At 38.3% G+C, this 25,044-nt stretch overlaps 2 protein-coding genes across 4 annotated transcripts in view; one reads left to right on the forward strand and one right to left on the reverse strand.

Annotated features, from left to right (window-relative positions):
• The window catches only part of cep290 (centrosomal protein 290), a 35,372-nt gene extending 24,117 nt beyond the window's left edge, over positions 1-11,255 (reverse strand). Inside the window, exons 1-18 of the mRNA XM_073471796.1 lie at positions 10,506-11,255; positions 10,212-10,289; positions 9,905-9,974; positions 9,755-9,801; positions 9,056-9,190; positions 8,490-8,543; positions 6,670-6,816; positions 6,247-6,429; positions 5,974-6,063; positions 5,196-5,318; positions 4,191-4,311; positions 2,727-2,899; positions 2,210-2,372; positions 1,988-2,088; positions 1,830-1,896; positions 1,426-1,532; positions 952-1,027; positions 648-781 (exon numbers count right to left, since the gene is read on the reverse strand). Of these exons, the coding sequence (XP_073327897.1) occupies positions 648-781; positions 952-1,027; positions 1,426-1,532; positions 1,830-1,896; positions 1,988-2,088; positions 2,210-2,372; positions 2,727-2,899; positions 4,191-4,311; positions 5,196-5,318; positions 5,974-6,063; positions 6,247-6,429; positions 6,670-6,816; positions 8,490-8,543; positions 9,056-9,190; positions 9,755-9,801; positions 9,905-9,974; positions 10,212-10,289; positions 10,506-10,607 (1,971 nt within the window). The 5' untranslated portion in view covers positions 10,608-11,255. The remainder of the gene's footprint in view (positions 1-647; positions 782-951; positions 1,028-1,425; positions 1,533-1,829; positions 1,897-1,987; positions 2,089-2,209; positions 2,373-2,726; positions 2,900-4,190; positions 4,312-5,195; positions 5,319-5,973; positions 6,064-6,246; positions 6,430-6,669; positions 6,817-8,489; positions 8,544-9,055; positions 9,191-9,754; positions 9,802-9,904; positions 9,975-10,211; positions 10,290-10,505) is intronic.
• Positions 11,256-11,367: 112 nt separating this feature from the next.
• The window catches only part of tmtc3 (transmembrane O-mannosyltransferase targeting cadherins 3), a 40,252-nt gene continuing 26,575 nt past the window's right edge, over positions 11,368-25,044 (forward strand). For all 3 annotated transcript variants that reach the window (XM_073471985.1, XM_073471986.1, XM_073471987.1), the window contains exons 1-7: positions 11,368-11,456; positions 12,267-12,480; positions 13,403-13,621; positions 17,111-17,210; positions 18,864-18,979; positions 19,208-19,380; positions 23,362-23,614. In XM_073471985.1, the coding sequence (XP_073328086.1) occupies positions 12,292-12,480; positions 13,403-13,621; positions 17,111-17,210; positions 18,864-18,979; positions 19,208-19,380; positions 23,362-23,614 (1,050 nt within the window). In that variant the 5' untranslated portion in view covers positions 11,368-11,456; positions 12,267-12,291. The remainder of the gene's footprint in view (positions 11,457-12,266; positions 12,481-13,402; positions 13,622-17,110; positions 17,211-18,863; positions 18,980-19,207; positions 19,381-23,361; positions 23,615-25,044) is intronic.

The following is a 25,044-nucleotide window of genomic DNA, read 5'->3' on the forward strand; positions in this document are numbered from 1 at the left end:
GCTGTTGTTTTCCATCAGCTGTAGCCAGGGGAATGTCACATGGACATTGATCGGATCAGTTCCAAGAGGACAGAATACAAACAAGAATACCTAAAAACAGACAGAACAACTGACACAGTTAAATGACTAGTAATAGGTTAAGAGTGCACACATTGACTACACTGACAGCTCAACTCAGTGATGTCATATGTCGTTAAAAACAATTGAAATACTGCAGTTTGAGTAAACATCAGATCATTCATTGTGATGCAATGATTTAGGAGACAGAGCAGGGAGACCAATTTCTCAAAAGGACTACAATGGATGGATGAATTAAGCTATGTAATGTTTGTTATTGTGTTTAAAATTTCTACGTCCTTACATTTAATATAATATTTGTAAGTACTGGAAAATCTAGTTTCATGGTCCACAAAACATTTTGAGAGCTTCACACCGAAACAGTGTTGTAGCATTCTTCTAAACAATTGAAGTGGATGGGGACTTGTTTCAAAACGTAAAAAAACACCCAAAAAATAAATATAAAATGGCTCCATACAGGTTGTCTGGTGTAAGCCAAGCTTCCAGAAGGCCTCAGATTACAACGAAAAGATTTTTACATCCTCAATGTGCAATCAAGCTTGTGCGCCCACTGCATGGGAGATACTTACATTAGCCAACCTTTCCAGACTGGGAATATTGATGGCAGCGTCAGATGGAAAGGTGTCTTGATTAACTCTCATGGCTTGGAGGACATCTCTCAGCGCAGCCTCCAGATCTCTCTTCACTTTTGACAGTTCATCCACTATGAGTAAACACACAGGAGGGACCAATATCAGTGAAGCTGTGGTCTCTAATTTTTTCCAATTACTTGTAAAAGTCTGATCTCTGCAGCACATATTCCTGTACTTCAAGTGTTCAGACGGGCAAAATCTATGGTTGATGGAACTGACTCAACAGTAAAACTGTACTTACATTTGATTTGAAACTGGGTCTTGTGAAGTTCCAGCTCTCTTTCCTTATTGCCGAGTTCTTTTTCCAGGTACTCATTCTGCAAAGAAAAGTCACAAAAAAGTTGATTTCCTGCCAGTTGCTTTTTTCCTTTTTTACTAAGTGTTTACCTGTTTTTTACATAACCCTTGACTGTAGTTACACAACATGCTCAACTGCTTTTTTACAATCCATGTAACCATTTCATTTCATGTTGTCCATCCTGAAAATAGCATGAATGAATACCACTAGAGAACCAATAGTCTGTCTAAATAAGGGACACTGTCGATCTAAACCAGACTACCCTGAATAAATAATCAGATAAAATGAAACACTGAACACAAATCATGTTGCTGTTTCTAAAACGACAAATCGTTTTTCTGTGAGTATCAATTTATGTATGCTGGGCCTTGATTGAAGTTGAGATGTAAGAAATGATGTCATTAGCCCGGAGCTTACTTTGCGTCGGAACTCTTCATCTGTGTAGGTGCCTTGTTTAAATGGCAGCTGTCCAGTTCTGCTGGGCCCAGCATCCTCCTCCAGCAGCAGGCTTGACTGTGGGATCCCTGTATAAACAAGTTTTTGTTACTGAGACCTAATAATAAACATGAGAATATTTAATCACTTTCTGTCAGTACAACACATTTAAAGAGTAACAAAAAGACTTCTAGTCAATAATATAAAAAGGCTAATAAGAAACGTTCAACTTTTAACTAGCCAACTGCTGTACTGTTTGGACTTATTTGCCAGAGTTTTAAGATATCTGCATCTAGCGCTTGTTGGATTAAATTTCTGCCTCCTGTCCAAAAAAATGTTAATACAATAATTGGTGATATTTAATTCCATGATTCTTGTTCTTCCACCTCTTTCCTTCACCATGCGTCTGATTTGTTTCTTTAGCTCCAATCTTTCCTCTTCAAGCCGTTCAATCTATAGAGAAATCAAGCAGAGAGGTGAGAGGTTCTCAGAAAACTTAGTGGTTATAAAAGCAGTGGTTATAACGTATGTAATCTCACTTTACCTCTTTGGTGAGGACTTGGTTTTCTGCTTTGTACTGGCGTTGTCTGAGATCTTTGGCTCGCCTGAACTCTGTCAGATCCACTTCTTGCTTTGGTTCCAGACCTTGGGAGTCATAAAAAGACAGAAATAAACAAAAGAAAATGAGTTTCACAACCACAAGTCAGCCAGTGGTGTTTACATATACTGAGAGGGAGCCGTAAAGATTTTCTTTTTCAAATCTGACCTAGTTTTTCTCGGAAGTCCTCATTTTCATCCATGAGGTCATTGATTCTCATCTCAAGCTGGTTGATCTCTTTCGTCATTGCCTCTGCCTCACGATCTCTCACGCTAATCTGATTTTTATACTCTTTTATCTCTACAATGGCTGCTTCCAGGCCATAAGTACCCTGAAATGTAGAGACAGAGCTGTTGTTACTTATCCATCAAAAAAAAAACATGATTTGTCTCACTTTTTATTATTTCCTTGTTTTTCAACTTTGGCACTTTAGGGAAATCAGGATGTGATTAGACATAGTGAAAAACAAACACTTGGCTTGTGGACTCAAAAACCATGTAGATCACACCGCAGTCACACTCTCATTTCAGTGTCTCGGATAAAAGTGAGGATGGACAGGAAAAAACAAAACTTTGCTTCTGGGAATTAAATTGTCTCAATTAATTCGTTTTGGATAAAAAAAAAAATCTTTGATGTAAGCCAAAATTAAAAACAAGAGAGAAAGAGAGGGCATTTGTAGACTCACAGACTCGTACTGGCTCAAGCGGTTTGAAGCCTCAATAAGTGCTTTGTCTTTTTCCTCAGCATGAGCTTCTGCAAGCTTTACTGCCTGCTCTGCTACCACTGCTCTGGCCTCTGCACTTTCCAGCTTGGACTTCAGCGCAGCCATCTTTTTCTGTTGTATGGACGATGGAAGACCTTGGGAGAAAAAACAAAGGAAATTATTTCTTTGAATACAGAAAAAAGTGCTGATTTGGTGGTTGCAGGGTATCAGAATTTACTTGTCAGTCCCTCTAGTTCACCTTATAATATGCATTAGTAACAGTACAGACTTAGATAAACTAAGTTCACCTGTATTTAACAGCCACAGAATTTGTTTAAAGATAGCTGCAATAACTCATAAAATATAGCTTAAACTTAATTCAATAGAAGGCTGGCATATCGGATGAGTAATGACTACCAGGGCTGGGCGGTATGGCCTTAAAATAATGTCACAATATTTTTAGGCTGAATCGCAATACACAATATATATCTTGATATTTTGAGTCCTAAAAAGCAGTTCATAAATGCTATGATTAAGCATCAAATCACAGTATTTATAATAATACATTGATATTAACATTGTGACAATGTTGTAGTGATGACTATTGGTATCTTGACAAAACAATAACAAAATGAGATTTCTGATAAATAACCATCAGTAATTTCGATGTAATGACTAAGTGAGTAAAGACCAGTCAAACAATGATGGCAAACAAGACAAACGAGAAGAAAAGTCTGGTGAGTTCAGAAAATGACATCACTTTACTGTAACGCAGCCTTTAAAACCAGGAAAAGACAACAACTATTCCATATTGTTGTATAACGGTATCCAAAATCTGAGATGGTATTTAGTCTCATATCACAATAATGATATATATTGTATATATTGCCCTATTGTCTCTACCTACTCCTGACAGAAACATCTGGTTCTTTTCCTTCTAAGGTTATGGTTACACATGCACAAAGTTACAGAAGCACTTCCAAACCAAAGATGCTTAAATGCCCTGCAGAGATCAGAGGAAATGCAAATTCGAGCAATAATTCTCTGGGGGCTTAAAACTACAAGTTTCCTTTCACATCACTGTCACTTGATACATTCTTGATAGCCCCCTCTAATAGCCAATGAGACCACAAAAATTCCTTACCCCACAATGAGGGATTTATTTTTAATCTGTCCATTCTTGTGCCTACACAAAAAGCAGACACACATTACCTTACAGACAAGCAGTTTTTTCTCTAGCTTGCAGTCCATAAGTGACAAAAGAAAAGTGAAGTGTTTTTTCCCTAGGTATGTGAAAGGCTTAGGCGCACATATTTGGCAGGGGCATTTGGCCTAGGTGATGCCCAAAACGGCATGGGTGTTGCACTTAAGCCTTTTAATAGTAGAAAAGAAGTTCATCACAATTGTCTCTGGTATGAAAGAGTTCAGTTAGGAATCTCCACCCACCTCGTTCTTTCTTGGACGTCATTAGCTCCTCAATGAGCAGGGTGTTTTTCTCCATTTCCCCTGTATACTGCTCCACCTGCTCACTCAGCATCTTGATTTGATTATCTCTCTCTTGGACAGCCTTTAAGCATTCACAAACAATTTGAAAGAGAAGAATACACATGTAAAATGGAGCACATCCGCAGCACACAAAATAGGCACTTTCTTCAGTATCTCTGATGAATTTATGAAACACGGGAGGCTGAAGATAAGACGCACATGACAGATGAAACTTACACTGAAAAGCTCATATATGACCTGGCCCAGGGCAGCGATAGAGAGATGGAAGGGAGGACAGGATGATAAAATGACATGAAAAGGGAAAGACGGAAAGCAGAAAGCAAGAAAAATGATACATGGAAAAACGTAAAATGTCAAACCAGTCCAAGTAAAGATTGCCCCGCTCCAAAGGACCCAAGAACAGGCATGCACACACAAGAACTGTCCACATTGTAATTAGGATTTTTGTATTGTATATTTAAGTATGCAGGGACTGGAGGAATTAGTTATATTTAAAGCTTTTCCAACATATGTGCCAAGACACCACACAAGATACTGCTTTACCATAAAGGATTTAAACTCTTGAGCACCCTTAAGTGGTCCTGCAGCTTTTACCATGCTATATTAAAGCATGACCATTTACTGTAATGATGTCATGAAATTAATGTCAATTTGTATTGCTGGAGCAATACAAATTTATGGTGCCTCCTAGCAATATAGTTTTTCCATTAATAACTAATTTTGAGATGCTAAGGTATAAGTGTTTCAAAATCTGACTACATCATCTGCCATATAAGGAGAACCTTTCGTGTAAAAGTTTCTTGATATGTCATGATAATACCATGATAAAACAATGGCCCACATTGTGTGCATTACAATGGCAGGAGATAGTAAGTCATAAATATACTGTGTTTACATAGACAAAGAAGATTAATCCCCCCCCCCCCCCCCGTTTTGGGGACAGACCTGCTGCAAAGCAATAATGTTGCTTTTGTCCAAGTCCAACTGGGCTGAACGCAATTTTTCTCTCAAGTCGCGGATCATCTGCTGGTACACCAAAATGTCATCATCCTTCCCAGAGAGCACTCTCTGTGTGTAAGGATAAGATCAGGTCAGAACAGTGATGGTCTTGGGGAATAATTCAACAAAAAGCAAACTCAAGGACAATATCAAAGAAACATAATGACCATCAGGAACAAAATCAAGGACATAAGTCCTTTCTACGCACTCCAATTTGCGCTCCTACGGCCTCTTAAGATCTGTGAAAAGTAGGCAAATTACTCAAATAATGTAATAAAAAAAGGAGCAGACACAACAACACAATCCTGGTCTTTGTAGTTTCCTGTGTGACTTTGATGTTTAAATGGATATTGTAAAGGAGACATCCAGAGTTAGGGAAGTCTGTTTTCGTACATGATCACGTTGATACAATTGCCATTCTCTTTTATTCTCATATTTAAGTGGTTGGTAAATTGACTAAGTAGTATGGTTTGACATCAATACCTTTCAAATAAAAGGTTCTAGGCTTTCAGAAAGTACTCCCTTCAGAGCAGGGACCTTTTGTCTGCCAGGAACTAAATTTAGACTCTCTCCAGTTATGTTATCTGAGTTCATACAGACGGTGACTGGGTTCCTGGATGAGTTTCTGTATTGGAACATATATCTTATGTAAATCTGGCTCAAAGAAAAAAAAAAAGACCAGAGGTGCCTTTTTGAGAGCTGTACACACTTGATTAACACTCACCTTCCACTCCTCCACTTTGGCATTGACTGCTGCCATTATTGGGTCGTCCTCCTCAGTCATGCTATGAATCTTATCTGTTAACTCTCTGACCTGTACATTAAACACAAAGAGAAAGCCTTAATTCACAGCTCCAACACTGCAAACTTGTTTTTCAGTTCATGTATGTGATAACCTCATAGTGGAATGATGAATGGTGTCAAGTAATCCAGAATGAAAATATGTTTTAAAAATCAACCACATTTTTAAAGTGGCAATATAATACTATTTATTTACTTGTAGCTGTGCATGATCCCTCTCTTTCCTGAGCTGGTCCATTATGGAGTCAGTCTGCTGCACAACGATCTTCATCTTGTTGTACTCGTCTGTCATCTTCTCCATCTCCTTCACCGACTCCTCCAGGCTTTTCTGCATCTGCTCATTCTGTGTCTTCAGGTGTAAGATTTCATCCTCCGATTGCTAATGGAAACAAAAGCAGTACAATGAGCAGGTGATAAAACATTTGAAAACCATAAAATTAAAGAGGTAAAATATTAAATTAGTAATTGAAAGCAACACTGATCCTACACATTTTTATCAGTACACAGACTTTCCTTTGTCAAGGGCCTTGGTAGTTCTGTGTTTCTCATAGACTACAGCGAAGCACTATTGCCAGGCTTGCCACCAGATGGTATAGTTAATAAATATTTTTCCAAGTACCTGAAGGTCATCCAAGCACTGGTGGAGCTGGCGGTTGGCTATGCTGAGCTTCTTCTTGGTCTCAGTGTTCTCATCTCTGGATGGAACCTGCTCTTTCTGGTCCAACTCTTCGCGATAGAAGTCCACATCTTGCTGGAGCTGCTCATTCTGTTGTGGTGCAAATACAACAGAATTAAAGTCAGAAATGGAACGGGATTCAATGTCCTGTGGTCATACAGTAATCTATTCACACTACATTTGATGACAAAAAACAACGGGAAACTACTATTATTAGATTACTCGATCAACAGAGATTTAAAATGTAAGAATTTTCATAATCTAATACTTTGTTCAATTATTTTCCCACAAAATTCCCTGGTTGCCAGCTTCTCAAAAAAGTTAATTTCCCACCATCTATCTTATGCAATAGTTAACTCAATATATTTTAGACTTTTGAACTGTTAACTTAATCAAACAACCAATTGTGAGACATCACTTTGGATTCTTTGAAGTTGTGATGGGCCTTTTTTTGGTATTTCCTGATATTTTATAGGCCACTTTATCTACTCATCGAAAAATCCCTATCCATATAGATAATGAAAATGAGCATATGCTTCCCTACATATGTTTGACAATGACAATTCACTGAATTTATATTAAAATGTATACACTCTCCTTCTATGAAATCTAGTCGCTTAATACTGGAACACCAAGAAACTGCACTATTTGTTTGATACACATAGTACTTCATTTGTGCACACAGGTCTAAGATACAGTACCATCTACACTGTATAATTCTGATTCAGTTGCTATTTGTATAATGTTACTACCTTCCTCTCTGGTCTTAATGATTTTGTATCATATTTGTTCATATTTTTAACTCTTACACTGTCCCTGCTCTTACACTGCTTTAACCTATTATGGTAGAGTTATATAAAAATCTGTGGCAAAATAACATAATAACAATTCTGTAGCAGTAATGTACGTACAAAAAGTGACCATTTGTAGAGAAATGTTTAAATTGTGTACTCCGCATACTGGCTCACTTGTATATTTATACAACTACACACACTATAAAACTTCCAGAAAAATTGTGACGCTCTTAAACATTAAATAAAACAGAATGTGATAATTTGCTAATCCTTTTTGACATATACTCAATTGGAAACAGTACAGAGATGGTATATTTTAGGTTTTAACATATCTATCATCAACTTCACAGATTTTTGTAAATATATGCTTATTCTGAATTTGATGCCTGCAACATGTTTCAAACAAGATAGGACAGGGGCGAGAAAAGACTAGGAAAGTTGTAGAATGCTCCAAAAACACGGTTGGAACGTTCAACAAGTAAACAGGTCAAATGGTAACAGGTGGTAGTATCATCATTGGGTATGAAAGGGGCATCCTCAAAAAGTTCAGTCGTTCACAAACGGGACAAGGTTCATCACTTTGTGAAACACATGGTTGAATTTGGGATGTTACTGCATGGGCTCAGGAAGACTTGTTGTTGTGGGTATATATAGTTTAATAGCATTCTGTTTTTCTTTATGTTTACACAGTGTCGCAATTTTCTGTAATCAGTGCTGTAATATATTAAACCTAAATTTACTTCACTACCCTTAGTTCTTACCTTCTTCTTAAGCTTTTTTATCTAAGGCAATGCAATGCAACAGGAAGAGATGGAAAGAGTAGAGAAAATTGATAAAGCATTCAGATGAGCAAATGATGGCAGAGCACACAAGATTGCGCAAGTGTTCAGTGAAGACTAGATGGTGTGCCGACTGAAGATGAAGAAAAATGAAAATCTACTTAATGATGTAGTGCCAGCTGCAACATACCTCTCTTTTCAGCTTCTTGACCTCATCCTCGGCCTCCTCTGCTCTCTCAACCAACTAGGAAAACAAAACAGAGTACAAATTGCAGAAACAGAGTGAAGTATGAATGTAATCACACAACATCCAGGACAAACACATGTAACATTAGAGTCGTACGGAATAGTTTGATGCTTCGTAGATTCATTCATAATGTTGATATTTGAATTGTAAATCAACATTTGAATGGCTATAAACTTTTTGTGCATGTCTATTTATTTTGTTTAAACGTGACATTTTCGCATAAGATTAGGCCAAAATTATTATTAGTATTAGAACAGTGAACAGTGTTTCCGACTATGGCAATACATTTCCAATAACTCCACATATATATATATATACACATATATATATGTATATACACATATATATATATATATATATATACATATATATACACATATATATATATATATATATGTGTGTGTGTATATACACACACATTATATGCATTTACTAAGGACATACCAGCAAAACAACAATACAGTGTGCACCAACTGTACCCATAGGAATTATGGGTAAGAAGCGCCTACCTCCTCTTTGGCTTTCTTTTCTTTGCCCATTTCTTTCTTTAACTGGGTCAGCTCTTTCTCCCTCTGCTCAAGCTGGTTCTCGAGCTGCCGGATCTCATCTCTCAGAAAGCGGGTGTCTGGCCCTGTGCCGGAGTGCTGAGCCGAATGGGCCGGAAACAAGACATACAAACACCCAAACAACCCCCACCAAGAAACCTCTTAGTCTCCCATCACCTCCATCTGTTCACAACGCTAATGCATGCATGCAATAATATTAACAAATCCCTGAACAAGGGAGTATTCTGTCGTTCCAAGTTAAACTGTTCTGCATACATGCATACAAACCTTAAAAAATGAAAATAATAATCAGGTTGAACCTCGAGGTAATGGCTGTGAGCATGCAAGGAATTAGCTGTAATCTTCTTAGGTGCTGTCATTCAATGGTCACCACAACCAATCCCTTTGTAGCTGGAATTAGACTATGATTGGCTAAAAGAGTTGGCACTGTTGCCGGAAGTAAAGTAGCATGAAGGGTGTTTCTTTTAGTCAGACTGGCAATAAACATGAAAAATTGGTACTGGCAGTCATGCCACTGAAAACAAGAACACCTTCGTAGCTCATTGAGTAAATAATAAAGAAAAATGTGTGATATACGGTATATAAGTATGTAGACATACAGTGTATAGACAAATATACAGGCAGATGATGAAAATGTTTTACCTTGCATTCTTGTTCCAGCTTCAACACCTTCGTTTTGAGTTTCTTTTCTACAGTACAAAAGACATGATCAAAAGCAAAAACAGTGCCGTTTGCTGGCAAAGCTTAAACATATGTAACATTTTGTGTGCTAAACTTTATCTGTACACTAACCAGTTTCAGCAGTTTTTTCTGTGTGCTTGAAGAAGTAATCCTCTGCGGCTTGAAATTCCTGAACCTTCATCTAATAAGCAGAGGGGAGAAAGACAATTACGCATAAAGTAACAAACCTACATTAATTTAATTGCAATATTGCAAACAACATATGCCACCAACAAAAGCTTTACAGTCAATAATGTGAATTATACACCAAATATCTTTGCTCCTTGAAATACATTATATTTGGCTGTGGGGTTGCTGATAGATGCCGGTAGATGATACATGGGGGAGATCAGAATATAACGATAACAAGACTGATCACCTTCAACAGTGCCTGAAATACTCTGAGGACGTGAACAATGTTCTCTGGAGCTTTATCCTTCACCTCCCATTCTTCTGTCTGCATGGAAAACACAATTTGTAGTCATTCAATGTCATAATAATCCATAAATACACTCTGCTGACAAAGCTTGATTGAGCAAGGGGTCGCCACAACCATGGCTAAATACACACAGCACCCATGTATTCAGCCTGCAATTTAAAACCAGAGAAGCGTTCGTGGTTGAACAACTGTGCAGAAATGTAATTAATATGGGTGTTAAGTGTGGACAGTTACCATCTCTAACATGCTGGTGACGTCCATTAGGTCCTTTTCAGACTCATAGAGATTCACTGGGTCAATTCTCATCACTTTATCCCACTCAAGAGCAGCAGGCATCTTGGCGTGGTTGTAGAGACTTAAGCAGGAATTGAGCAGACAGTGCAGTGATAACTAGCTAGCTAAAAGATGTTTAGTGTTAGCTGGTTGGCTAACTCATTGTAGTTAGGAGACTATGACTAAACCTCACTGTGATCCTCGAGTGTGTCATTGTTGTCGTCGACAGTGCTACAGTAAAATACGTTTAGCCAGCTGCAATTGTGCTGATAACGTGTGCTAAAGTTGTACGTTAACGTTACTGCCTAAACGGCTGCAACAAGTTCTGAGACCAAGCAACTCCACCACACGGTGAGATTTACAAGTTAAACGTTCAAAGCAAGTGTCTCCTATTATTTAACATCACTTAATATGGTAATTTGAAAATACTAGATGGAAAAATATAGGCTACAGGTAAGTTAAAATAACAGTAAACAGCCATCCTGATTTTCCATGATGTGATGCTTTGGCTGCTAGGTTACCAGTACCAACAGCAGTGTCAGTTAGCCAATTAAGCTAACATTAGTCCACAAGAAAATAAGACTAGTAAAAAACGGCGAGTGGAACCTTGCAGGGAACTCTACCAAACTGTAGAGACATGACGGTATCACATTATCACAAAACACCAATAAAGCGCACTTGGTATTGACCGCATACACGTGAGTTTGTAAAATAACATCGAGTCTAGCTTAGCTATCTGTAATGTTTAACTTGCGCGGTCACCTCTGCACCGGAAGTGATAGTGACGTTGTGTTGAAGCTAGCTTCTTCCCCAAGTGGAATGCCGCTTGCTGAAGTGTGTATTCCGTATGAGTAACCATTTCTCGTTTCTGATATCACCTCTGCAGTCGCCGTCTGCCCTATTATAGACACGGTAGGTAGGGCACTTCAGAAAACCCTAAAACTATATCTGCGTCTACCTTATCTGGTTTAAAGACTAGTACAAACCTAGTTAGCATTAGCTGCTAAATTAGCTTTAGCGTTAGCTAACGTTATGTTGCAGCAGCCAGTCTGAATTTGACAGAGCACGCAATCTGGCTTTTGTACTTTTAATACAGCAGCGATCGAGCGATAGCGATGTAGATTGTTTTCACTTAACAAACGCCTGCTATTTCATAGCTATTTAAAGAGGGTGATGTTGACTACCATTGCTTTTTATTTTCTGTTAAGGTCCACCCTCCATTGCTTTTGCTTTTTACAGTCAGCTGTCAAAGTAACGCTACTGGTTGCTGGACTATTTGATTTTTCAGTATCCGAGCTAACGTTCCCACCCGCACTGTTAGCTAACGTTACTCGTAGGGTAATTTAGCTGCCAGGTTTTATTTACTAATTTGAAACTAGAATAATTCACATCCAATTTAATAAAGCAGGGGGGCTGTTTATAATTGTGGTATAAGGGACAGATAATATTTCCAACGCAGATTTTAAGTCAGATAACAGTGGGTAAGAATTGTGACAAGGAAGCAAACTTCAAGACGAGTTTATCAAATTAATTCTAACTTACTTATTATATGAGGTACCAGACCAAGTTATTTGGAGAGTTGTATTGTTAGTGTGAATGACTGGTTGTGTTGGAAATACAAGATCAATCAGGAAATTGATCTTCTTGACAAGGTACCTGTTTTACATGTCTTGGTGTCAGCTAATTTTGATGCATCTCAAACCTCTTTGCTTTCCTGTACAGTGATCAATGACGGCTCTGATCAGCCATGGCTGTTGTGTCATGGAAGGAAATTTTACTTTTGACTGGACTGGTGGTGGGATGTTACTGGAACAGTCTGTCCTGCGGCTTTGTGTTTGATGATGTCTCAGCAATCCTTGACAACAAGGACCTCCGGCCCTCAACACCTGTCCGCAACCTATTCCTCAATGACTTCTGGGGAACACCCATGGCTGAGGTAAGTAATGATCCATGACACACCTCTGTGCTTTGTACATACAGTTTTACTTTTAGTTTACACAAAGCAAGATTCCATTATTTTAAATGCTGAAGTGGTGTCCCTCAAGCATTTCTACAACCCTTACTCTAAGAAAGTTGGGACACTATGTAAAACATAAGTAAAAACACGAAGCCTGTGTGTGTAGTAGGACTGTGCATATGGTCTTCAAATACTATCTCAATATTTTTAGTTTACATTTCGATGCATAATTTATATCTTGATCTTTCGAAATCTCCTCAAAAGCACATCATAGTGTGAGGAGTCAGCAAAAAATTCAAATGTCACATTATTTCAACCAAATAACTTAATATCGATATTGGGACAATATTGTAGAGATGGCTGTAGATGCTTTCACAAAATATGAACACAATTAGATTTTTGATAAATAATCATCTGTAATGGCGATATAATGACTAATTTGGTAAAGGCAAGTATTAAAATAAGTAGAACAGTCTGGTTAGTTCAGACAGTACATTACTTTATTGTTATGCAGCCTTTGCAAACCAGGAAAAGACAACACTTGTCCCATATTAAAATTAAATCATATCCAGAATCTAAGACATTATATAGTCTCCAATTACGATAATGATATAATAGTGATATATTGCTTTGTGCAGTTTTTAATTGTGTACATGCCAAAATGGTTTTCTTTATGGTTTACAAAGCGTCTCAACTTTTTTTTTAATCAAGGTTGTATTTACCTTCAGGGGTGGTTCATTAGCAGTTTTTTTTTTTTTAGATTAATGAAATTTATATAGGTCCAGTGAAACTTTAAGGAATCACTCTTAAGCTTCACTAAACATTTGTCAGCCTTTAATTTCTCTGTCAAGTAACCGACCTGCATCTAACAGCACATATGCCATGTATATCCCAACAACAGGAGCGGAGCCATAAATCTTACCGACCCTTGACTGTACTCACCTTCCGATTGAACTACCTCTTCAGTGAGCTGAGCGCAGCTTCCTACCATCTGCTCAATGTTGTTTTACACGCCGTAGTATGTGTGCTTTTCCTGCGAGTGTGCCGGTTGTTCCTGGACAAGACTTCCAGCCTGGTGGCAGCATTGCTGTTTGCTGTGCACCCCATCCACACTGAAGCTGTAAGTGTACATTTACTTGGTAAAAGCAATTTATGTAATGTGTGTTATAACAGAACATAACTTAATTTAGAAATCGTATTATTCCTCTTTAATGTGATGTATTTCCTGTTGACACAATCAGTAAGAGGTCAATTTTAAGTTCAATCCTTGGGCAGAAATGAATTGGTGATCTTTATTAGTTGAATTTTTAAGTTACATAAACAAGGTCACCACTGGAGACATCCTGTTTTTTTAAGTAGTTCAAATCAGAAGTGTCCATTTCATAAGATCCTTATTCAACCCTTTCAGTTCTAGGAAGAAAATACCCAGCATTTACCCTCAAGCAAAAGCGAGGCTCCTTCCCCGGATGATACTCCACCACACATGTGGGAATGTTGGAGAAATGCTAAAGCAGTGAAGTTAACAGTACACTGTAAGCAGTGTCAGCGGCGCACAAGCTATTACCAGTGCAGCATTTTCCTGTTTGAATTTAGATATCCTGTTTGCTAAACAAAACACTCTTGGTTTGTTTCAAACAAGGCAGCATGCCAAGACAATGTGCGACTTCATCAAACAGTCAGTGCTGTTGCACTAGTGTTTGGTTACGAAGTGCAACCACGCACAAATACATTGCACAAAATGAAAGAGCCAATACATCACGTCAGAACTCAGTGGTGCTTCTTAACAGGGTTATAGTTTTGAGGTCCAATAAGGTGTAAAGGAGCCCATAGTTCGTAAGCCATGTATATATGTACATGTTATGTCTTCACTGAACAGGAGTGAGGAATTAGGAAATAACTTGTCTGCTGTGCTGCTGTAACATCACAGCCTCGGCATTGCTCCAACATGCCCGCCAGTTCTCTCTGTGGGGTGCGGCATTTTAATCAGACATTGCCTCAGTTTCGTCGCTTCTGAACGAGTGACAGTATTTATGTCTTTATCTATCTGTTTGTGTCTGTTTTTTTTTCACAGGATCAATAGTAAAGATTTCCTACCCACTATTAGAGCTGTAGAAGCCACCTCAAAATCAAATTGTTTTTATATGTTTTTTTAGAATAATGAGATGGTGAACCGGAGGTAATGAAACAATAACTGTCATATTAATGATATGAATTTAAAGCAGTTTCTTTAATAGTCGGCTGCCCCCTTTTAAGCACTGACGTGATATATGTTCAGTGCAAAATCAGAGTAGGCTACATGTCATACCATTATTTAATATTTGATTTTGATATATTTGACAATAAGGGATTTGCAATTGGTAACAAGATCCGTTATGATGTGTGAGTGCCCTTATCTGATTGTCATGAAGACATTTTTAACCAGATACATTTTTAATGGTGATTAATCGATTGAGTAATCTTTTATATTCCCAGTCCAACATTGTTAGAGCCTGCCCCTTACAGCCTGCTTAGGGTGTGGCAATACCTTATCCAAGAGATCCCCTGCCCTCCTTGTGGACTGACCGTGTTATTAACTCACTTATAATAAGATTAAGGCAACTCCAGTTAATGTCATTTAAAGATCTTATGTTTATAGAGCAATGATGATCAGTCCTCCTCTTCTGACACTGAATATTTTAAAACTAGTCACTTTTCAAAACTTTAAGCTTCTCTTTTGACATTTGAAAGTAAGCGGTCACAGCTGCTTATCATGAATGTTATTGGTACCGCACAGTTGATCTTGAAACTGAACTTGATGGGAAACCAGAAACCTTTTGCTTATTGTTTATCATTTGAACTTGATCTTGTTGTCTTCTATAGGGCCTGTCTGAAAAGGCTCTTCCCCAATTAGGACCTGTAATTCATCCTATTCAACATAGCTGAACTAATGACCAGACAGGCCCTGACCAGAGTAGAAAAACAAAGAAAACATTCTGCTTCTTGGGATGGAGTGCTACTGTTACACAGCATGCACCACTGCGCCAATCTTCCTCGTGGTGTTCTCTAATCTATGCAGAGTCTCTCAGACTTCTTGAATGGAAACAATTTGCCTCACAAATGAGCCCTTAGAGTTAGTCCAGCGAATGCCCTTCATGTTATCGCCGTCTGGAATCTCTCTCTGAACGGATCATTTGTTTTTGAGTTATGCTCCAAGCACTGAAGGTCCCTTTATGATAAGGGGGTACAAAGAGTCCCTGTGTGTCCCCATGTCTTTCTCAGTGTGATTTTTGGTTATCTGTCGTTTTGAATGGAGTCTTCAGGGTTTTTTTTTGGTGTATCCAAGTATCTTTAAATACAAATTATTTCGTGTCGTTGACAACGGTATGTTAAAGCTCTAAAATGGAATAAGAGGAAAGCACTTACTGGAAAGAGGCACCCTAATGCTGTAGAGTCAGACACACAAAGTGACATGAAAATTGGATTTGTAGTCTAAGTAATTCAGCCAAATTTAGCTGTAGTCACCTTATCTAACATTCTGTTGAATAAGCTTTGATGGAATGATGAGAACATTTTAAGACTGTCTATAAGCAGTTGTACTGCAAGTTCCTTAGATTTCCTTGTTGCCTAAAAAACGTATCCTTCCCCTGATTCTTAAAATGTTATGTGACCAATTAAATAGGTATTATGAATCTGTTTGTGCAGTGGGATTTTTTGAGAGCTACATACTGCACCATTCAAAGGACACGGTGATATACAGTATTGTAGTTCCATAAATAAGCAACCAGTGAGTTATTTCTTCTGCCACCAATTGCCACTTAGTAGGTTATTCAGTGAACAACGCGTAAGCCTTGTCTGAATGCTTGTTTGAACCTTTCTCTGAAGTTGTAACCGTCTTATAATGCTTAGTGTGCTCTTAAGGGATACATATGAGACTCAACAGGCTCTTTTGTAAAGTGATTTGCAGAACCCTTATGTGTGGTTTTAGGGTATGTCGGTTTCTAAGAACTCAGGTCTTTGGATATAAGTGAGATGTTATTTCTTCCACACGAGGGCAGTCATCATTTACACAAATGACAGGCGTTGCTGTCAAAGAGGCTGTTTTACAGAGATGTATATCTGCTTACCATCTCCTGAGAAGATTTACCTGAATAGACCTGTTTTTATAGCTGGATTCAAAGGCTTAAACGTGTGGAATCTGGCTACTGCGTAAGTCAAGTAGATCTGTAATGTCATAACAGGGATTAGAACAAAGCGTTACTCTTGATTATTTTCTTAACTTGAAGTGTATCGGGAATTGTGCAACGTGCTTCTAGGCTTTTGTCACTGACAGTTTCCCACACATTGAGGATGTATTTGTGGTGGTCTTTGACCCCTGGGGAGGAACGGTCATGTGCTGTAGGGAAGCTCTGACACCTGGACACCTGAGCGCCCATGGCAAAACAGCATGGCATTTTGAAAGTAACGTCTCATTAAGAAAGTAGTATTTTTAATCTATATAAATGAAAATACACTAATGTTGAAATTAACTCACAGTGGTCTGCACCTCAATTAGATGTAAAATGAACAAGTGATAAGTATAAATCAGTATGGAGGGACCGCTGTACTGACTGCTGTCATTTTTTGTCATCAGGTCACAGGTGTGGTTGGCAGAGCTGAACTTCTCTCCTCAATCTTCCTCCTGGCTGCTTTCCTGGCTTACACAAAATCAACCGGTGCAGATCACTCCATTGGTAAGTCCAATGTACCTCACCAGTCTTGCACCAAGATTTACTGTGTTCATGTCATGTCAGCTTTTTTCTATTAAGACACTATTATTGGAAACATTCAAGACAGAGATGGGAAACAAAACTCAAAATGCCCACTTGTGACTGACTATCGGACACAAGTACCCCTCAGTGACCAGAAAGGTCTTTGGCAATGTTGCAGTCCTCCTTATTCATTGATAAGCAGTAATAGTCCACAGTTTAATGCCTGTGGCAACAGGAGGGAGGGGTTGGGAGAGGATCAAACAAATGACTCAGAGGAAAACTATCAGGGTTCAGAATTTCAGGCTCACAGTTTTGTTTCCTAGAAAAGTCAATTAAGGTTGGATATTCTGTCATTTAATAACTCACCTGTTTCTTGTCGACTGCAATTATATTAACATTGACACAGTGTTCATTGTTGAAAATGTAATGCAGACGCACCTTTATGTCCTGTGTTTCATATGCAGTTGGTAATTTGTTTGTGGTTCTCCATGTCCTGGAATCTGTTATGTAATCAGACGTTGTAATTGTATTTGTACCCTGAGGAAAATTTCTGTGCTACAACATCAGTGCCTCACAATTTTGTTTTTTATGTGCAACATGCAGTAACCATACACAGTATGATAAAGGCCTTCAAACCTTTAGATTCGCATGGAGTTGCTCTAGTTCTGCGTCAGTCCTTTGTTAACATTTGAAAGTAACAAAACGAACAGAAGCCATGACATAAGTTTTAATTAAAGCCCAACCTTCACTAGATTTTTAGACCAATACAATAGATATGTGAGAGTTTAAAATAACATAACAAAAGGGTGTCCTGGTGGCTAAGGAATTTGGTTGCCGAATGTGAATCACAATGTCCCCAGTGTGCATCTGGCCAGCAAGTTTTGTTGTATGTCTTTTCCCATCCCTTTCCCTTCATTTCATGTCTGATCTCCACTGTCACTGTCCAATTAAGGCATACAAATGCCCCTCAGACTATATCTAAGCTACTGATTGTCAAACAAAATGTTTTTGATCAGGATCCTTTAAGTTCTTATGAGGTCACAAAGTTTATGAACAAGATGTTGCCTTTCACTGGCAAACAAAAAATAAATAGCAGTGGAAATAAGGGACAGGTTCCATGATGGTGTTTATAGGACTAGTTATGATATTTCATGTAAACACATGATGCACGACTGGCAAATAGTGTTCCTGGCTAATGGAAAATGCATCAATATAATTTCCTTTTCTGTGTTATGTCCTATGATTAACAGCATCCACCCTGGTAACAAGAGCAAACACAAGAGTGAATTCCGGACTTCCCTGCAGGGTTTTTTGTTCATTTTGAAGTGGTATTTTATCATTGATTGACCTTAGTGCAAATGTTTGATGTTTGCTTATGTGATATTTTACGGTTCTCCATGTTGATTAGGAATGTCTGAATGTTACATTAAATAATGGATTTTCAAATACTGCATAGGATAACTGGGTTGTGTCCTTTATTTATTTAAATAAGAGAAGGCTGCATTGTACCAGGGACTGGCATATCATTTATCAAAATAATCTGTCTACCTAGAATTTGCCCACTCATAACGGTGAACCACTGTAAAAGGATGTTTTGTTGTTGTTATTTAAGAGTATGCTTTCCTCTTTTTTCAGTTTGGGCTCCCATCGCTCTGACAGTCGTTCTAGTGGCTGCAGCAACACTGTGTAAGGAGCAGGGAATCACTGTTGTGGGCATCTGCTGTGTCCATGAAGTGTTTGTTGCACAAGGGGTAAGGTGGACATGTGGTCACTCTTTGTTCATATTGGTAACATCAGCAACATCAAAGCAGGGCTGGCTTTTTGCTAACTTCTCATGTTATGCATAAGCTTAAAGGCAGTCTACAACAAAAATATTTGTTTACATCAAAATGGAACAAAAAAGTGAAAAGCTAAAATTATGCAGAAACCCATTACATTAAAATATTGAGTTGACTTTTCATCTCTGTTGCTGCTCTCAGTTTACGTTGCCCATGCTTTTGGACACGCTACGCCACGTCCTGCAGGGTAAGGATGGTTTCCCCTACGCTGTCCTACAAACCCTGCTGAAGCTCATTGTCCTTGTCATCAGCACCCTGCTGCTCGTCATCATCAGGGTCCAAGTCATCCAGTCCCAGCTTCCTGTCTTCACCAGGTAGGCAGCATTATCCCATCACCTGCATTAAAATGGTGATTAAAGTTGGTAAGAAATCTAGCTCTACAGCTGCTGTATCACAGCTGCTGTATCACAGCTGCTGTATCTCATCTGCTGTATCTCATCTGCACAAAAGGAAAAGACATTTGTAGATACTAACGGACTGTGGAATACAGTCAGTCATGATTTAGATGTAAATGGATTGCAGGATTATATAAACACATTATACTACTCTGGTTCTTTATTTATTTCAGATTATGTAATAGTTTACATAATGTCTTTATTTATTTGATTAAAGTAGAAAATCTTCCCATGACTTTTGTCTTCCTGCAGTTAATGGATGTGACTAACAGATCTATATCTATTTTGTAGTGCATAGAGCGCTGCCTGAAAATGAGTTTTACATGCATACATTTGCATTGTAGTTGCTTTTCAGTGTGACTCTAATTCCATGACCTCAAATGTTGAAAGTAACCAGCTGTTAGGTGTTCGAACCCAAAACAACCAAAAGAATACTCCCTGTAATCCTCTTACAGGACAGTGTACGAGAAAAGCTGGCATGCTTTTCATCTTTCTTTTTTTTTTTGCCCAGATAACACATGCTGAGTCTCCCGCAAGGGAAATATGTTTTTGTGATATGTATGCTGTTATATGATATTTCATAGCAGGGGAATTTTAGGATTTAATATGAGTGAACAGAGCTTGTAGAGGTCACAGGATCTTATGTAGGTCACGATGCATACATGCTGTACTCAGCATTGCAATCATCTTCTGGAGCTCTTGTGCATCACAAGATCTGTGCTGTATGTGCAGCTTCAAAGAGCTCATAATGCAGGAGAGTCTAGTTTCATGTTGAAGACCAGGTTTTGGGGCAGGGTTCATCGTTAATATTTTCTTTCACTTGCTGGGTCAGGGGCGAGTGGGTCAGAAATCTACTTTCCCAAAGTCAATTTATACTTGCCTCTATACAAATTGGTTACTGGTATAGTATTATCGTATTGTTATAAGCAGTAATCAAATAAAAACAAATACCAAAGTTATTACCAAAGCTCTTAAACGTCTTTACGCCAGCATTTTTTGTGTGTACCTGAGTGATACTGTGCGTGTGCAACTCTCTACATAATGACAAGGAGGCAAGATCACTCACTCTTTATCTACTTCCATCATGAGCTGACGCTCAGAGTTGCTAGATGTATTAATTTTTACTTGCCCTGCCAATCATAAGTTCAAAAGTGCATGCATTAGGTATTGACTTAGTTTTTAGCACTGAATTACTCAATTATATGAATAATAATCACGACCATAAACTAATTGTGTCTTCATAACATGGTTTTCTAATAATTATGCTTTTGATTTATTGAATAATTGTCAAATAATACTTTTAAAGAAGAAAATTGACAACCTTTAGACAAAGGTTTCAAATTAAAAAATGTTCTTGTCCTTTTCAGAAAGTCTAAAGTCCTTTTGCGTGAAGGTGTGTAAATTTGAAGGGCATTCTCATCTTTTAATTCTTCATTTTATTTTAATTTATTCAAGCGAAGACCTGCATTTTACTTAAGAGAATGGTTAAACCAACTTGCTTACTTACTCAGTGAATAAATAAGGAACTTTGTTCAGTCATCGATTGTATTTATTACACTTTTGTTAAAAAAAAAATGTGTGCTTGTAACCATGGACTATGAATCCTGTCAAACTGAATTGAAGAAAATTTTATTTTTCATTAATTTTAGATTCAGTTTTCTGCGCAATCTGTCTTTTATAGCAACAACAACCATGACCTGAAGTGGATAAAATGATAGATATGAGCTTGTAATGGTAATAATTCAGGAGAAATACAGTATTTGGGTTACTATTTGACCCATTGAGAACACTATGCCAATGGCCAAATGTTAATAACTCTATTAGATTAAGTGTTGACTCTAGACTATTTTGAAATAGTCTGTACAGGATTCCACACAGACTAAACCTAATGGCATTTGATCTTGAAGATAAGATTCCACACAATAAATCTAGATGTGCTAATCCTCTGGGTGTAATCCTAAAGATGTCTCCGGATTGTCTGAGAGAATTTCTGTGTTAGATTATCACCAGTTGTGATCAGTTTTTCAAAGAGGAGGACTACTTCTTTGGAAAATTAAACAAGTTTGGACTACCTGCTGGACCTGAACAGTTTAAAATCAAATAAAGAGAGGAAGGGCTTACCTGTAACACCAAAGAGAGACATCATGTGTTAAGGATCTAGGTCTGTCACTGGCAGCTGTATAGACAAAACATATTCATTGTTTAGAGCGTTGTCTTTTTTTTTTTGGTAAGATCAGATGTTTTCGTTGTCAGAGCCTTCCTCAGATGGGTCTTATATTTCTGTATACATTTACATTTTTGCAGTTGCTTTTATTTTCAAATTTGTTTTAGCCCTCCTAGTAACTGGTTCAAAGTATGGCAATGTGGATAATTGGTTAGTTGGTTATCTGTTCATCTGACACAAGTAAAGAGAAAATTTCAACAGCTACCGGCCAGAAAGCCACACATTTTCAGAATGGATATTTATTGTCCCATGTTAATGGCCCCTTAACGACATCGAAGACCTATTAACCTTTCATGTAGCACCACCATGTGGTCAGACTTTCTCCATGGCCAGCAGTTTGGTCTACAACAAAAGGTCGCAAAAAATTAGGGCAGAGTCCTCATTGAAATTCGCCATGGATGACATCGAGGTTGCCAGAGGATAAATCTTCTGACCCCTGACATTTCCTTTAGTTCATGTTCATGCAAATTTCACTTAGTCACAAAAATTGATCGGCCAGATTGCAATGTAATATATGACACACGCCTCCTTTCATTTCTGACATTTTCTGAACTTTCCTTTATCAAGATGAAACTTTTCACTCAACTTATCTCACTATTTGATAGGAACTTTTCAATTCAAAGCTGACAGCCAGTCTGTAAAAAATAATGTGATTTCATCTCCCAACCAGTGATGTTGGAACTATGGTTGGATTATGGTGAGCTCCGGAGGCTCACCATAATGACAAAGATTGTAAGACTATCCTAATAAATCTAATAAAATGTTAACAGCAAGATGTATCAATCTGTCACAGTAAAAGTAAATGTCCATAAATGCAAAGCTTAGAATGTATTTTATGACATCTCTTTAAGGTTTTAAGATAAAGACCCTATTATCAATGAATACATAAAATACAATTTGCTGTATTGTATTTAATATATTGTGAAGTATATTGTGTGAAGTATGGAGACGGGTTGGGCGATGTCTGCCAAATTGGCAGATGACGATGTCTACAGTGAAACATCGTGATGGACGATGACATCATTGCTTAGAAATTTGAGGCAACGTGTCCCCTCAGTGTTGTCTTAAGGCAGCAGTGGCAAATTAGCTCACCACTGTAGCCGCCGCTGTTTCCCACCTTTGCATTGACATGAATCTTGCTGTGCCAGATCTAAAAGTGGCCTCACCTCTGCACCACATGTCCGTAACTTAGCTTTGTTCAGCCTCATATGCTAAAAACAAAAACATTGGCCGACTAGCCAAGGAGGCTAAGCTAAGAAAACTGTGTATAAAAACAGCATGACTGAGAGAAACAGCAGCCCTCGGGTAAAGAAACACTGCTGCCACAAATTTAAACGAGTGTCTTTGGTTCGACTAACTGAGCTGGTTTAATAAGAAAATAATTAACAGGACATGGAGACGTAATGATAGTGCAGTGAGCAGCAACATACTTCTTTTTCATCTATTGGCGAACCCAATTTTCGGTCCATCGGCCCAACCCTAGTATGAAGGGGACCAAATAAGGGAATATTTCAGCAAAATATGTATGTAAATACTGACACAGGTTAGACTTAGCTTTTTTTCCTTGCAAATGTCACACCAGTCCATATTACGCAAATGTTATACCCTCTCCTGCTTTACCCATGCTGTGCTTTATTGGTAAGATTAACTTTTCTTCTTTGTGTTCTCTATGGTAGATTTGATAACCCGGCAGCAGTCAGCCCCACTCCCACGAGACAGCTAACTTTCAACTACCTTCTTCCTGTGAATGCGTGGCTTCTGCTGAATCCTTCTGAGCTCTGCTGCGACTGGACTATGGGCACCATTCCTCTGGTGGAGTCACTCATAGACCTCCGTAACCTGGCCACCCTGGTGTTCTACATTTTTTTGGGCCTGCTAGCTTACCACAGCCTGCGCTACAGACACACCTCGGCCAAGACTGTCATCATGGTGAGAGGAAGTTTGGTCAGATTATTCAAATGCACAATGATGCAATATGTATTGTCACAATTTGCATATGGTCAACGCAGTTCAGAGGTCAGACTGCAGCATTGTTTAGTATGCTGTACAGTAGATGTGACACTGTGTCACTTCTTGATGTCAAAGAGAGGTATCAAGTGGTGTCACAGGATGGGAAGACACACAGCCAACAAAATGTATTTTGTTGATTCAGACAAGTACAACATACCACCATCTTTATATCTAACACAAGGTGCAACAGCAGCATTGCTACACAAAACCACTTCTTTGCAGAGCAGTTAGTACAATTAGAAACATAGTGCTTGCAAAAAGTGAGATTTGTATATCTTCGATACCTATGAACAAAAGCTCATTAAAACAGACTTTATGGTGTTTCTCTCTTGTAAAACCCATCATGCATATTTTCGCTCCTTGTGAGTCAAATTAGGGATTTGGCATCTGGGATATAGCAGTAGCCAGAGGCATGATATTTTGGGAGGTCTGTCTTTCACTTTCGCATACATGCGACATCTCAGGAACACCTTGAGGAAATTTCTTTAAATCTGGCAAAAGTGTCAAGCTAAGACTGAAGGATGAACCTGTTGGTGGAAGATCAAACATCACTGTCACCGTGAGCTCACAAAAGAGGTTTTTATGCCACAACTTACTAAAATGTTAAAGTCATGACAGTAAATATCTAAAAAGTCAAAGGTCCTACCATTCTTTATCCAGCCTAATTGGATATTATAGCAGAGCATCATAGCTAATGCTAAAATGGTCCATCATTTGCAGGACTAGAGATTTTAGTACTGTATGGTCAGTACAGTTGCTCAGGTTCTTACCTTTGTTGTCTACTTCTTGTTTTTTATCGATAGCAAAAGTCTTATGACGTATGCTGCATTACATTGTTGATTCACTGAGACAAAATCAGGATTGCAGAACATTCCTACCAGCTAACATTAAATCAGCACAAATGAGAAGAGATAAAACATAAGCTCTTTCTTAAGCTTCGGAGGAATGAATGAGTGGTGATTGTTCATTGTGGCACACAGAAACAAATTAGGATCTGTTGTGCAACAGACCCATGGCTCTCTTACTTCAAGGTCAGTAAACTTCCCTCAAAGCATTGCTCTCAGCTTAAGTTTAGAAAAGGGGACCACAAATCAACACAAAATAAACTGAATTATGACCTTTGCAGTGTTTACTCTGGTTTGCTAAGAGCATTTTGGAATATGTTTCATAACAATATCATATCATATCAACATACTTAGCTTCATTGCAAAGCTACCAGCTGTCTCACATGGAGCGTGAGACACATTAAATAGTTTCAGAGAGCAGCTGTCCACTGAGGAGGCTCTGAAGTGCCTTCCGTCCTATATTGGCTGGGTTAGCAATTAATTTGCTGATTTATTTTCTTGACT

Source organism: Pagrus major, chromosome 8, assembly GCF_040436345.1.
Source record: "Pagrus major chromosome 8, Pma_NU_1.0".
NCBI classification, from domain to species: Eukaryota; Metazoa; Chordata; class Actinopteri; order Spariformes; family Sparidae; genus Pagrus; species Pagrus major.